This window comes from Anomaloglossus baeobatrachus, chromosome 1 (assembly GCF_048569485.1).
Source record: "Anomaloglossus baeobatrachus isolate aAnoBae1 chromosome 1, aAnoBae1.hap1, whole genome shotgun sequence".
NCBI lineage: Eukaryota > Metazoa > Chordata > Amphibia > Anura > Aromobatidae > Anomaloglossus > Anomaloglossus baeobatrachus.
Window position 1 is genome coordinate 748185861 of NC_134353.1, and position 16104 is coordinate 748201964.

Genomic DNA, 16104 nt, shown 5'->3' on the forward strand with positions numbered 1-16104 from the left:
GTAATCTATTAGCTGATCTATGCTTATTTAATAGCAATTTAATTGGTCTGCTAGTTTGACCTGATATATAATCTTGTCAATTGATAAACATTTTTGGTATTTAATAGGTATTTTGTTCACAATTAACGGGTTATATATAAATTCTCCTTTTATAATAAAATGACAATTATGACACTGCTACAGGTTAAAGGGGTTGTCCGGTCTAGAATGACAAGTCTGCACTCTATCTTGGTCACTATGTGACCGCAGACCTGTGACTCCTCCAAGCACATGCACTGTGAGTTGCGAGGATTTGTTGGGGGTCAGCGCTGGGAATGGCGGTCAAATATATAATGTACTTACTCCAGGCCAGCACCTGACTAGATAACATGGCCTCACTCAGTACACTTGCATTGAGCGCAGCCTCACCCATCTTGTTGGATTCTGGCCTGGAGCAGGCTCGGTCTGGCGTGGCGGGGTATCGGGGAAACCCCCGGTAGGCCCCGCCCTTGTCTGTAATTTATGCTGTCTCCGGCAGCCTGCAGGGCCCCCCGCCGGGTGTATTATGACCTGCGGCCGGGGCTCGCCAGACACCACCGCAGGTGATAATATTGTATGCAGGCTGCAGGCAGCAGTCAGATGACAGCGGGGGGGGGGGGGGGAGGGGCGCTCGTGACCTGGAGGCACCCGGAGGTTTGATGCAGCGCGGCAGGGGCAGAGCAGGATCCATCTGAGAGGAAGAAGATGCATTCTAGTGGTGCATCCATCAGCAGGACCTGTGATGACTCATGCCCATGTGACCTTGTGGGAGGAGCTGGGCAGGAGCTGCCGTTCAGGGATGATGTGCCGAGGAAGAAGTGTCCGGTGAGGGGGGGGGATGAGTGGGACATGGGGAGGGTGTGTGTGCAGGATGAGTGGGACATGGGGAGGGTGTGTGTGCAGGATGAGTGGGACATGGGGAGGGTGTGTGTGCAGGATGAGTGGGACATGGGGAGGGGGTGTGTGCAGGGTGAGTGGGACATGGGGAGGGGGGGCTGTGCAGGGTGAGTGGGACATGGGGGGGGGTGTGCAGGGTGAGTGGGACATTGGGAAGGGGAGTGTGCAGGGCGAGTGGTACATGGGGAGGAAGGTGTGTGCAGGGTGAGTGGGACATGGGGGGGAGGGGGGATGTGCAGGGTGAGTGGCATATGGGGGGGTCCAGACTGTGACAGAGGGGTGTTAAGTGTTACAGGGTGTGTGGCACATGCGATTTCAGTGTGATTGAGAGAGGGGGTAATATAATAATAATATTATTATTATACGGAAAAGGATGTGTGCCGTGTGATTTGGGGGGTGCTGGGTGTGTGTAATTTGGGGGGTGCAGCCAGGGTGTGTGTAATTTGGGGGGGTGCTGGGCGTGTGTGAGTCCCTGCTGCATGATGTGAGTGAAGTCCACACAGTAGACATATATCAGTAGTAGGGATTAGGGAAAGAGGGATAGCAGCAGTCACAGCATGGGATGGGATTGGGAAAGCTGGGTGCTGTGCTGAGGGAAAGAAGCTCTTTTCCTCCTAATCATCTATCTTTTCTATGGTCTGATAAATATCCATCTTGTCCTCAGCTTTCAGCTTTCCCATTCTTTGATATCAAGTGTCAGTATCCTGCACCCCCCAGTGTCAGTATCCTGTACCCCCCAGTGTCAGTATCCTGTGCCCCCCCAGTGTCAGTATCCTGTGCCCCCCCAGTGTCAGTATCCTGTGCCCCCCCAGTGTCAGTATCCTGTGCCCCCCCAGTGTCAGTATCCTGTGCCCCCCCAGTGTCAGTATCCTGTGCCCCCCCAGTGTCAGTATCCTGTGCCCCCCCAGTGTCAGTATCCTGTGCCCCCCCAGTGTCATTATCCTGTACCCCCAGTGTCATTATCCTGTACCCCCAGTGTCAGTGTCATTATCTTAGGCTATATGTAATTACTATTCAGGGGGCCTCTATATGTGATGATTATACTGAAGCTCCTCCTGTACTAATACTGTATATGTAAAAAAAAAAAACAAAAACTGATCTGTCTATAGAGCAGTGTTGTCAGAATACACAGGACTAGTGAAGAGTTTAACCAACATGTAAGACTAGTTTGGAAACTATAGTGAAGACAAATATTCACCAGAGTCTCCAAATGGTAAAGTGTATTGGGTGGTAATGCTTCACACCTCCACATACTGACTCTTAGGGTATGTGCCCACGATCAGGACTCACTGTGTTCTGCATGGAACAGGTCCTGACATGCGGGGCCGCGAGTCTCCTCCGCAGGAGACCGCAGCTGCTTGTACCCACGATCAGGGTTCAGTGCGCTGCGGTCTCTCGCTTGTGTTCTCCCTACGGAGGAGCGTGTGATTACGCAGCAAACAATTGACATGCTGCGGTCTAGAAAGAAGATCCGCAGGTCAGTGTTTGCTGCGGAAAAAAGAAGCACATTGGGCACGGGATTTCTAGAAATCCCTCCACTGTGCTTGTACTTACAACGCAGCGTTTTGGATGCAGCTGAACCATGCTACAGCCAACATGCTGCAAACACTGATCGTGGACGGCTGGGCACGCACCCTTACAGGGGATTTCCCAGATAGATGGCGGCAGAGGGGGATTAATGTTAGTAAATGTTTCCATACGAAGATGCTGGATAACATTTTGCTTCTCTTTGATTATTGTTTGGCTGATGGACTCGGTGGTTTTCCTAGGACAAGGAATGTCCGTGTGTAAGAAAAACTGCGACTGACTGTAAATAATAGATTCCATTATTAACTACAATAAAGAAGATGCTACAAGAAATCCTGTGCTATCTGCAGGCACAGGACAGGGCTCTTCTTCGCTATCTACAGACACAGGACAGGGCTCTTCTGTGCTATCTGCAGGCACAGGACAGGGCTCTATGCGCACTGTAGAGTTTGCTAAAAGGCGCACGTTATACTGAGAGAAGCCGAAAATGTACAAGTAATAAAAACGTTTATGGTGGCTACAGTGCGGGCCCCTAGAGGCAATTTCCCTGGTAGGCCCCTGGCACCCCAGTCCGACCCTGGCCTGGAGTATGTATATCGCCTACTTGAGTGCAGTTTTCAGCTCTATACCGGGACTTATGGATTTAGACTGGCGAACCTCTAACCCAAAGGCTCAAAACAAGTCTATCCAGAGTTTAGTGATTTCCATCTTTACAAGTCATCATTGTATACTTTATGACTGACTGAAAGTCCTGACCATCTAATAATTCTGACGGCCACCGTGGGTCTAATGAGTAGTGGGCTTTAGGAATTATACTGCAGATACTTAGTAAATTGCACCACTCACATGGGAACAGTTATGTCGTTTTCTACTGGACACCACGCATTCACTTCACAGGTCTTGACGGCCTCATTATAAGGGACACAGCGGCCAGTCTGTACTCCTACATGACAGAAGATTGTAACATTCGGTTAAAATCAACAACAAGAAAATTAGTGAGCATTAACATGATATAAACCCATTTGCGTAGTTTATTTTTTCCCTTGTCAGTTTTCTTCTATTACAAAACCAGTTCAGTTGAAAGGGAACATCCACTTATGCAACCTCTACAATGATCTAAAGACGTAGGCATCTGATATTGCTACATAAAAAGAGAACAATGGGACTAAGGCTATGTTCACACAGCAGTTTTGGTTTTTTTACTGAAGAAAAGCTACAGAACCAGCAAAATCTACGCGATTTCAGAAATCTACTGCACATATAGGTTATTATCTTACTGAATTCATTTGAGCACTGCAGCATTTTACAACATCTGCAGCTTTTCAATCTCTACAGCGTTTCTTCACCCTTAGGCTATGTGCCCACGCTGCGGAAAATGCGCGGAATTTGCTGCGGAAATTCTGCGGATTTTTCAAAAATCTGCAGCACAGCTACTCCCCTGCCATTTCTATGGCATTTGGGAACTGCTGTGCCCACGCTGTGGATTTTTACGCAGCGGAAATAATGCGGATTTCCCTGCGGAAAAATCATCAGCATGTCAATTATTCCTGCGGATTTACCTGCGGATTTTGCCCATTCAAGTGAATGTCAAAAAAAAGCAAAATCCGCAACGAAATCCGCGTCAAATTCGCACCTATGCAAAGGTGCGGATTCCGGGGGAATGCTGCGGATTTAGCTGCAGAAAAATCCGCGGATACAGAGTCCCGTGGGCACATAGCCTTAGGCCTTGTGCGCACACTGCGTTTTTGCTGCAGGTTTTGCTGCAGGATTGGTGCAGTTATTGTTAATAAGCTTCATGCAGTCCTTCCCCAGCAAAAGTCTATGAGAAATACAAAATGTTGTGCGCACATTGCGTCTTTTTTCCTTACAGGTTTTGATGCAGAATTTCTGCAGCAGCAAAAAGAAGTAGCATTTCACTTCTTTTCTGCATGTTTTGCCACTGCCAATGTTAAAAAAACGCAGGCAAAAATGTGATAAATCCGCACCAAAAATGCACCAAAACGTGGTAAAAAAAACTCATGCGTTCTTGGATGCGTTTTCAGCAAGAGGTGCATTTTTTGCTGAAGAAACAAATCCGCATTGTGTGCACAGGGCCTTAGAAAGTTATGAATGTACAAAAACGCTGCAAGAAATTAGGCATAGGGCTGTGTGCGCATGTTGCCGAATTTCATGCATTTACGCTGCGTATTGCACTGCAGCGTAAATGTATGCAACCTGCGTCCCCTGCACAATCTATGAGGATTGTGCATAATACGTGCACACGTTACGTTTGAGAGCGCAGTGATTTGGATGCCAAAATTTGGTTCCAAATCGCTGCGTTCTAAAAAGCAACATGTCAATTATTCCGTGCGCTTTGGATGCTGCTCCCACTCTGTCTATGGGAGAGCCAGAATCCAGAGCGCATGACATCGGCTTTTTTTTTCTTCTGAAACACTGCATTCATTACGCAGTGTTTCTGCAGCGTTTTGAATCGCACATGGGCCTTTAAATCGCTGCAGAAATTTCTCCAGGGACACAACGCAACGTGCGCACATAGCCTAACACTTGTTTTGCTTTTTTGCATGTACTGTAGATAAATCACACATATAATCTGACTGAAAAATTTAACAAATAATGCAGCCGTTTGCCAATGTTTTATATGCAGCCTTTTTACTTTCAAGAAAAAAGGTTTTAGCTGCAGCAGAATTAAAAAAATAAACCACCATGTGTGAACATACCCTAAAGAGGAATATGTGTGATTGGGTTTACAAGTAGTTCATATAGAAAACAGGGATTATTAATGGACAACACAGTGTCTGCGTTACACTTCACACTAACATTCCACAGGTAAAAATTCAAAGTTTAAAAAGGTGTCAAATTGTCGATATTTTCAGAAATAAACGCAAATCACATTAACCAAACTTTACCACTAACATGAAATACAATGTGTCACAAAAAAAAATAAATCTCAGAATCAATTAAATATATTGAATATAACCAGAGTTATTACCACGTAAAGTGACACTGGTCAAAATTGGAAAAAATGGCCTGATCAGGAAGGGGAAAACAGGCTCAGGGCGAAGGTGGAGCAGGATTAAACTTTTTTTTTTTTTTTTTTAAATCAGGTTCATTTTTATTAGGAAAAAAACCCAAAACAAAACAAAAACCACATGAGACATATAACACAGTCCCTTTCCCTGGAAGAACAATTCGGGAAAAGGGATAAGACCGCCTCTGGTCATCAAAATAACATGGAGAATTTACATTCAAATAAAGTAAACACAAACAAACCGTGCAGGATTAAACCTTAAACTGGGTTTACACACTGAGACTTTCTAGCGATCCAACCTGCGATCTCAACCTAGCCGGGATCGCTACAAAGTCTCTGGTGAGCTGTCAAACAGGCAGACCTGGCCAACGACCTAACAGCGATCCGGACCTGCAGAGCGACTAGCTGGTCGTTGGGGACGTGTCAAAAAAGCAGGTGAACTTCACCCGACTTCATTTAATGCCGCGCGGCTCTGTGTGCCATGTAAATAAATAAATAAATAATTAAAAAATCCGGCGTGCGGTCCCCCCCTATTTTAATACCAGCCAGATAAAGCCATACGGATGCAGGCTGGTATTCTCAGGATGGGGAGCCCCACGTTATGGGGAGCCCCCCAGCCTAACAATATCAGCCAGCAGACGCCCAGAATTGCCGCATACATTAGATGCGACAGATATGGGACTGTACCCGGCTCTTCCCGATTTGCCCTGGTGCGTTGGCAAATCGGGGTAATAAGGAGTTATTGGCAGCCCATAGCTGCCAATAAGTCCAAGATTAATCATGTCAGGCGTCACCCCGAGACACCTTCCATGATTAATCTGTAAATTACAGTTAAAAAACACACACCCGAAAAATCCTTTATTAGAAATAAAAAACACTAACAAATTCCCTCATTACCAATTTATTACCCACAACAAAGCCCTCCATGTCCGGCGCAATCCACTGTCCTCCAGCGTCGCATCCAGCTCTGCTGCATGCAGGTGACAGGAGCAGCAGAAGACACAGCCGCTCCTGTCACCTGCACGCAGCTAATGAAGAGAGCCGTGTGATCGGCTGAGCTGTCACTGAGGTTACCTGGATCCAGCGGTGGATGCAGCGGTGGCCGCGGGTAACCTCAGTGACAGTTCAGCTGATCGCGTTACTCACCTCATTTGCTGGTGATTTCCCCCCCTCTCTCATACTCACCGATCCCCGATCACCAGCGCTGCACGGCGTTCACACTGCTCCGGCGGCTTTTCCTTTTTTGAAAAAGCCGGCCGCTCATTAAACAATCTCGTATTCCCTGCTTTCCCCGCCCACCGGCAAATGTGATTGGTTGCAGTGAGACACGCCCACACGCTGAGTGACAGCTGTGTCACTGCACCCAATCACAGCAGCCGGTGGGCGTGTCTATACTGTGCAGTAAAATAAATAAATAAATTAAAAAATCCGGCGTGCGGTTCCCCCTATTTTAATACCAGCCAGATAAAGCCATACGGCTAAAGGCTGGTATTCTCAGGATGGGGAGCCCCACGTTATGGGGAGCCCCCCAGCCTAACAATATCAGTCAGCAGCCGCCCAGAATTGCCGCATACATTAGATACGACAGTTCTGGGACTGTACCCGGCTCTTCCCGATTTGCCCTGGTGCGTTGGCAAATCGGGGTAATAAGGAGTTATTGGCAGCCCATAGCTGCCAATAAGTCCTAGATTAATCATGTCAGGCGTCTCCCCGAGATTCCTTCCATGATTAATCTGTAAGTGACAGTAAATAAACACACACACACCCGAAAAAATCCTTTATTAGAAATTAAAAACACAAACACATTCCCTCATTACCAATTTATTACCCACAACAAAGCCCTCCTTGTCCGGCGTAATCCACGGTCCTCCAGCGTCGCATCCAGCTCTGCTGCATGCAGGTGACAGGAGCAGCAGAAGACACAGCCGCTCCTGTCACCTGCACGCAGCTAATGAAGAGAGCCGTGTGATCGGCTGAGCTGTCACTGAGGTTACCTGGATCCAGCGGTGGCCGCGGGTAACCTCAGTGACAGCTCAGCTCATCGCGCTACTCACCTCATTTGCTGCGTGTAGCTGACCGGAGCGGCGGTGAGTAGCGCGATCAGCTGAGCTGTCACTGAGGTTACCCGCGGCCACCGCTGCATCCACCGCTGGATCCAGGTAACCTCAGTGACAGCTCAGCTGATCACACGGCTCTCTTCATTAGCTGCGTGCAGGTGACAGGAGCGGCTGTGTCTTCTGCTGCTCCTGTCACCTGCATGCAGCAGAGCTGGATGCGACGCTGGAGGACCGTGGATTACGCCGGACATGGAGGGCTTTGTTGTGGGTAATAAATTGGTAATGAGGGAATTTGTTAGTGTTTTTTATTTCTAATAAAGGATTTTTCGGGTGTGTGTTTTTTAACTGTAATTTACAGATTAATCATGGAAGGAATCTCGGGGAGACGCCTGACATGATTAATCTAGGACTTATTGGCAGCTATGGGCTGCCAATAACTCCTTATTACCCCGATTTGCCAACGCACCAGGGCAAATCGGGAAGAGCCGGGTACAGTCCCAGATCTGTCGCATCTAATGTATGCGGCAATTCTCGGCGGCTGCTGGCTGATATTGTTAGGCTGGGGGGCTCCCCATAACGTGGAGCTCCCCATCCTGAGAATACCAGCCTTTAGCCGTATGGCTTGATCTGGCTGGTATTAAAATTGGGGGGGACCTCACGCCGGATTTTTTAATTATTTATTTATTTTACTGCACAGTATAGACACGCCCACCGGCTGCTGTGATTGGGTGCAGTGACACAGCTGTCACTCAGCGTGTGGGCGTGTCTCACTGCAACCAATCATATTTGCCGGTGGGCGGGGAAAAGCAGGGAATAGGAGATTGTTTAATGAGCGGCCGGCTTTTTAAAAAAAAAGGAAAAGCCGCTGGAGCAGAGGGAACGCCGTGCAGTGCCGGTGATCGGTGAGTATGAGAGAGGGGGGGACACTTCAGTCACTCGGGGGATTAGCGGTCACCGGTGAATCCTTCACCCGTGACCGCTAATCAGGACGCTACACAGACAGAGCCGCGGAGTCGCTGTAAAGTCCCCTTTACACACTGAAACTTGCTAGCGATGCATGCTGCACAGCGGGAAACAAAGGACCTAGGAATGGTCCTGAACGATTTGTAGCGATCACAACTTCACAGCAGGGGCCAAGTCGCTGATAGGTTTCACACACTGCAATGTCGCTGGGGAGGTCGCTGTAACGTCACAAAACCGGTGACGTTACAGCGATGTCGTTTGCGATGTTGCAGTGTGTAAACCCAGCTTTAAAGGAATACTATGCGTCACACTCAAGGTCTATGCACATGTTGCAGTTTTGTTCTGTTTTTTTTGTCATATTTTTCTGTGTAGATTTGTCATATAATCTGGATTTCCTAGTCCCAGCAAAGTGAATGCTATTCCCTAAATGCACACGTTGCTTATTTTTTCCTTGTAGATTTGCTTTCAGGTCTAACATACTGAGACATGGGCAGACATATTGTTGGTGAAACCTGTGCAGGGACCAAGAGGTACAGGGGACTCATGTCTACCTCCCAAGCATGAGGAATTTTGCATTATGAAGAGCTATTGGGCTGCAGAGGGCCCGTATATTGTTCTTGCAGAATGGGCCCTTTTCTGTCTGATTCCGCCAATGGAAAGCTACAGCACTGGCACTTCATGAATCAATGAAGATAAGACTGTCATGATGATTAGACAGACTACAGTTGGATATGACTATACAGCCTCCGTGACTATGTACTTATTATTTAGAATCTTAAACAGAAATGAACCCCCAATATCGAATATATGGGAATACAGGTCATTTATATTGTCTATATCTTGCTGCATTCCCAAGAAATTGGCAAGAAAGTAAGATTGACCAATTGCAATTAGCAATTAGTTGATGTTACTGATAGATTGAATCCCTTTAACACTAAAAGTCCCAGAAATTTCGAGCTCCCCCCTGAAGTCCCGAAAGAGGGTCAAATGACCCTTAGTCCAAACTGACTAGAACTAACTAGAAACTAAATGGCTAAACTCAATGGAAAACAACAACCTCCTGTGGTGCGACAGTAATGGCCTTAATTACAGAACAAAAGACGGTGATTATAGGATGTTAGCTAAAATCCTTCAGGTCATTCAACCAGTCTCTAGGTCCCAAAGGTAGAAATGTTAAATGACCCCTCTCTGGGACTTCTAGTGTTAAAGAAAATAGAAGCACAGACAACGCTACGGTCCTTCTAGCAGGCAGTAAACAAAGACAAGGATAACCATACTGTTCTCCTAGCAGGCAGAGAATAGAGGCAAGGATAACCATACTGTCCTCCTAGCAGGCAAGAATAGAGGCAAGGATAACCATCCTGTCCTAGTAGGCAAAGAATAGAGGCTAGGATAACCATACCGCCTCTTACCAGGCAGAGAATAGAGGCAAGGATGACCACCAACATGAAATACAATGTGTCACAAAAAAGAAAAACACTAACAGGCAGAAAATAGAGGCAAGGATAAGAATACTGTCCTCCTAGCAGGCAGAGAATAGAGGGGAGGATAAGAATACGGTCCTAACAGGCAGACTATAGAGGCAAGGAAAAGAAAACTGTCCCCCTAGCAGGCAGACAACAAAAGGCAAGGATAACCATACTGTCTTGTTAGCAAGCAGCAAATAGAGGCAAGGATAACCACTAACATGAAATACAATGTGTCACAAAAAAATACACTAACAGGCAGAAAATAGAGGCAAGGATAACAATACTGTCCCCCTTGCAGGCAGAGAATAGAGGGGAGGATAACCATACTGTCCTCCTGGCAGACAGTGATATGATACGGATGAGAGCTGCCTGCGATGTGAGGCATCATCGTAACAAAAGCACAGAGCTTCAGAATGCAGTGTAAAACCTGTTCTTTTAAGAAATATGTTCAGCCGGAGGGGGTTCTCTAAATTGCACAACAAAATTATCTTTAGGAATTAATTATGCAAAATCAAACTAAAAAACAGAAATCATTAAATATCTTTCTTTGAGAGTTAATGGAGCTGCAAGAAAAAAAAAAACCCAGCTCAGAATTGATTCCCTGTAAAGTAATATTACAGTGTACACAGATGAGGATTCCCATTAGGGGTACGTTCACCTGAGAATTATTTTCTACATTAAAGGGAACCTGTTAGCAGAAATTTCCCCTAAAACCTAACAGATTCCCCCTCTGCAGCTCCTGGGCTGCATTCTAGAAAGGTCCCTGTTATTATTGTGCCCCCTTTCTGACCAAAAAAAAAGAGTTTATAAAGTGGTACCTTTTTGGCTTCGGATTCTATAAATGTGACACGGGGGCGGGCTGCCTGATGGCCGTTATTCTGCCCCCTGGTCCTGTATGCCGCCCCCATCGCTGATTTCCATACTTGTGGACGCCGCCCACTGCTCCAGCCATCCCCGCGCATGCCCAGTGCCCATCTCTCGTGGATGAGCACTGTGCCCAGTGTCACCGCTGGTGACGTGCGTGCAGGGTTTAGATTATGGGCGGTGCTGTGATGTTTATTACCAAGCAATCGCGGGACCGCGCTTTCCCCCTCGGCATCCTTCATTCTGCGCAAGCGCGGTGCTGCTGACCCCACGTCACCTCCTTCCCATCTATTTCCTGCCTCAGGGCAAGATGGGAAGGAGGTGACGTGAGGTCAGCAGCAGCGCGCTTGCGCAGAACAAAGCAGGCCGAGGGGGAAAGCGCGGTCCCGCGATTATGGGCGGTTGCTTGGTAATAAACATCACAGCACCGCCCATAATCTAAACCCTGCGCGCACGTCACCAGCGGTGACACTGGGCACAGTGCTCATCCACGAGAGATGAGCACTGGGCATGCGCGGGGATGGCTGGAGCAGTGGGCGGCGTCCACAAGTATGGAAATCAGCGATGGGGGCGGCATACAGGACCAGGGGGCAGAATAACGGCCATCAGGCAGCCCGCCCCCGTGTCACATTTATAGAATCCGAAGCCAAAAAGGTACCACTTTATAAACTCTTTTTTTGGTCAGAAAGGGGGCACAATAATAACAGGGACCTTTCTAGAATGCAGCCCAGGAGCTGCAGAGGGGGAATCTGTTAGGTTTTAGGGGAAATTTCTGCTGACAGGTTCCCTTTAACAAAATCTAAACCAAATCCTTAGGAAAGCTGAGATTTATGGCAGATTTCAACCTTGTGCTGAAATGAGTAACGTCTGCTTTTTATAAATTAAAACTTCATTCTTTAGGAAGGTTATGTTTCATGATTCGAGGATATAGCTGTGTGCTCTTAACTAAATAAAACTCACAGTCTGCTGTGTAAGTATATATAAACATATAAAGTGTATTAATATGAGGCCATACCATTGCTGTGCGTTCCTACATAACCTTGGGTACAGTTACGATCAGATTTGCATATTGTGGAAGTGTCCGGTAGCTAGGAGTAAAAAAATAAATGAAATTCAACCATAGTAGTTTGTATTAAAGTGCTGAAGTACAAGGAAAGATTGGTCTTTCAATGGACAATGTGTAATTGTGAAATATATTAAGGTAGTGCTGAAGAGGAAAAGAACATGTGATGCCAGAGGGTCCAAGCTGCAGGACCCCCATTGAACACATTTTTAGGAGCAACTGTTTATTAAAACTAGACTGTCAAAAGCAGACAACCACTTTAACATAAAATTGAAATCTAAGCAAATCCGGGAGATATCAGCTCACCTCTGGACACTGGCGTTGTGTTTGATTTGGTGTCAGAATTACATTTGTCATCACAAAGAATGCATTTTCCTCCTGTAATAAATAACATATAGTAAATTATGGTTTAATAAAACATCAGTCGTGTCCTGTTAGGGGACAAGTTACAGAGGATAAGTGGGACAGCATACTTAAAGGGAACCTGTCAGCAGGTTTTTGCTACTTCATCTGAGAGCAGCATGTTGTAGGTAGAGAGATTCTGAGACTAACCATGTTTATCTTCGATTACTGTGTGCAGCCGTTCTGACATTATCCAATAATTGAGTGTAGTAGAGCTGGGAGCTGTCCCGCCCACACAAGGCTCTCAATAGAGATTGATACCTCACAGTGAATGCACAATCACAGCAGGGGGCATGCCAGACAACATGGCAGGAGCCAATTAGCAACACCCATGATAAGGGTCCAGTATTCTAAAACAAACATTGCAAATAAACAAAAGATCGGACTGTGACAACACAGGCATGCCTGAACTTCCTCACTTAACCCTTACAGCATGCTGGCTTCAGCTTATATAGCAAAAACCTGGTGACAGAGTCCCTTTAAGGACCTAAGGTTATGAGAGAAATAAAGAGTTGGCAGTAACTTAAATTCTAAATCTCAAATAAATGTCATTAGCAAATTAGATTTACCACTGTATTACAGGGATACAGATTTTACTTTCATTTTACTGTACTAATCAAAATGGTGGCAAGAACATAGTTATCTGTTCTCGACAATGTGGGATCTATAGAACGAAAGGACATTAGCAGGGTATAAATATGCATAACTAAGCAAGTATTAAATAATATTTTAAAAATAAATTATTTTATTTGGATCAAATGCATAGCAAATAGGACTGTATACGTAAAGGTCGATCGCTAAAAAGAGACAACCAAAACAAAGAGGAAAATGATCGTATGTCCAGAAAAATGTGCTTTTAATCAGTATATAGTTCAGACAAGGTGCCACATGGCTGGAGAAATTGTGAGCATATATAGGTGAAGTGATGACTTAGTAACAGCTGCTAACGCTGGTGTCACAATAAGTGCCTACTCCCATAATACTAACAAAACTCACAGTACAGGTATACAGGGATAGAAAACAGCACTAACAAAATATTGCACATAGCCCAAAAAAATATCAAAAATAAGAAAATTAATAATCCTTCCTATTACCAATACAATTACCAATATATAAATAGAATGGGCACAATGTACATGTGCAGTATGTAATTCATATGGATATTAAAGCTGGTATCACAATATGTGCCTACATCCATAATAACAAGAAAATTCTTACAATACAGGTATAAACTGATGGAAATCTGCACTAACAAAATATTGCACATAGCCCAAAGATATAATACATTAAATAATAATCCTATCTGGTACAACACCAATATATAGATAGGATGGGCACACTGTATATATATACAGTACAAGGTTAATATGGATGGATATAAGCACAAAAAGTCAAACTCTACTGCAAAAAGAGGTAGCGTACGATCTATGGGCCGTACTCACCAGGTGTCTAACCAGATAAATACATCTATTACCACATTGGTGGCAGTGGAAAAAAAAAAGACCTAAGTCATTGGTGGCTATAAATAATCATACATATAGTCAGGGTCTAACACTGTACCTGGAGGTGGCAGGCCAGCACAAGGGTTCAAGCATAGAAGTATGAGCACAGAAGCGTTGTGTTGGTCTAGACGCGCGTTTCGGCGGTGCCTCCGTTAGGCGGCAGGGGATCCATGAAAGAAGCCCTCCACAGACCCAGAGGCTATGAATAGTTACACACCTGCATCTAACCTGCCCTTTCTATGAAAAATCACAGAAAAGGCTGTAGATATCCAGTAGAATATTAAGTAATTGCATATATGACGCTTTCCAGTCTGGTTACAAGAAAAAACATTAGCACTCAATCCACACTCATGTGAGTACCAAATGATCTGCTTATGGCAAGAGCAGAGGAGCGTGCAAAATCCTAATACTCTTAGGCGGGCTTTGCACACTACGACATCGCAGGTGCGATGTCGGTGGAGTCAAAATGAAAGTGACGCACATCCGGCATCGCAGGCGACATCGTACTGTGTAAAGCCTAGATGATACGATTAACGAGCGCAAAATCGTCGTAATTGTATCATCGGTGCAGCGTCGGCGTAATCCATAATTACGCTGCCGTGACGGTCCGATGTTGTTCCTCGCTCCTGCGGCAGCACACATCGCTGTGTGTGAAGTCGCAGGAGCGAGGAACATCTACCGGCGTCACTGCGGCTTCCGTAGGATATGCGGAAGGAAGGTGGTGGGCGGGATGTTTACATCCTGCTCATCTCCGCCCCTCCGCCGCTATTGGCCGCCTGCCGTGTGACGTCGCTATGACGCTGCACGACCTGCCCCCTTAGGAAGGAGTCGGGTCGCCGGCCAGAGCGACGGTCGCAGGGCAGGTGAGTGCATGTGAAGCTGGCGTAGCGATAATTTTCGCTACGCCAGCTATCACACGATATCGGACCTGCGACGGGGGCGAGGACTATCGCGTCCGACATCGCAGCATCGGCTTGCGATGTCGCAACGTGCAAAGCCCGCCTTAGGGTACATGCCCCACGATCAGTGTTACTCTGACGCTGCATATTTGTCTTTTTAGATATCGTATGTAAATGTCTGGTTACACACACACACACACACACAATGTGTCAGAAAACTGTGTTTAATGAATATATGAACTCCAATATTTTCGCTCTTTGATCAAAAAACGCTAACAAAGAATCTTATGTTTTTGATGCTGAGAGCAATACTGGAGTTCAAGAATTTATTAAACGCAGTGTGCCAACGCATCATGTATGGATATAATTGTATATTGGCCATATAGCATTAAATATATGCTAAAGGTGTGCCGGCACTATTTTTCATATTGTGATATCTAATAAATGATCCACTTTAAAAGTGAACATAATATACCTATGCCTTGTAACTACCAGAGAGAACAGCTAAAGAATCATAGATTGTATGTAAAGTTTAGGATTCATTTCAATAGCATTCCAGTAGAATTTTTGCAATTCTGGAAACTTCCTAAAAGGGAAGTTAAAGGCGTTTTCCAGTTTTAAAAAAAGAGGGTATTCCCATTATTTCATGTGACTGGCCACTTTATAGTATAATCTCTAAAATCCCATAAGCTTACATAGTGTGCCAAAAAAAAACAAACAAAAAAACTTAAAATCCCCCAATTCTTTACTTATTCAGATTAAAACGGACTAACCACCAAGATTTTCCAATATAAAACTAAAGCCAGTGCTATACTGGCACTATCATGCTGATTCTATACATACATTTAGTTGTCAGATTGGCTATATAGTTTCTGAAATAAAGGCAAGTAAAGTTCGTGAAATACACTGTTATTTGATTGACAGGTGCTACAGAATATCTATTAGGTGGGTCAGGTTTTGCTAGTTATTCCTTTCCCTGTCTGCCTGCCTGTCCTTCCTCCTTTTCCCACTGTAATAACGGAGACAGGGGAGAAAAGACAGGCAGGTAGACAGGGGCGGGAATAACTAGCAAAACCCAATCCACCTATTAGATAGTCCGTTGCACCTTTCATCAAATAACGGTGCATTTCACTAATTTTACTTGCTTGTATTTCAGAAACTATACATCCAATCTCACAACTAAAGGCATGTATAGAATCAGCATGATAGCGCCAGTATAGCACTTGCTTTAGTTTATACAGGAAAATCCTAGTGGTGGTCCTCTTTAAGGCACTGGGATGCAGCAGTGCAAAGAGGTAGCATGAACCGCTTAGCCTCCAGGTTCAGGGACATTGTGCTTTGCACTGTTCCTATGGAAGTACACCGCCTGAGATCCCATGGACCATACTATTAAGAGTCAAAAAAGTATCCTCTAG

At 45.4% G+C, this 16104-nt stretch overlaps 1 protein-coding gene across 1 annotated transcript in view; it reads right to left on the reverse strand.

The window, feature by feature from the left end:
* Nucleotides 1-16104, reverse strand: part of P2RX4 (purinergic receptor P2X 4) — a 101718-nt gene that overhangs the window by 64288 nt on the left and 21326 nt on the right. The window contains exons 3-5 of the mRNA XM_075323592.1: nucleotides 12193-12264; nucleotides 11839-11911; nucleotides 3289-3385 (exon numbers count right to left, since the gene is read on the reverse strand). Of these exons, the coding sequence (XP_075179707.1) occupies nucleotides 3289-3385; nucleotides 11839-11911; nucleotides 12193-12264 (242 nt within the window). The remainder of the gene's footprint in view (nucleotides 1-3288; nucleotides 3386-11838; nucleotides 11912-12192; nucleotides 12265-16104) is intronic.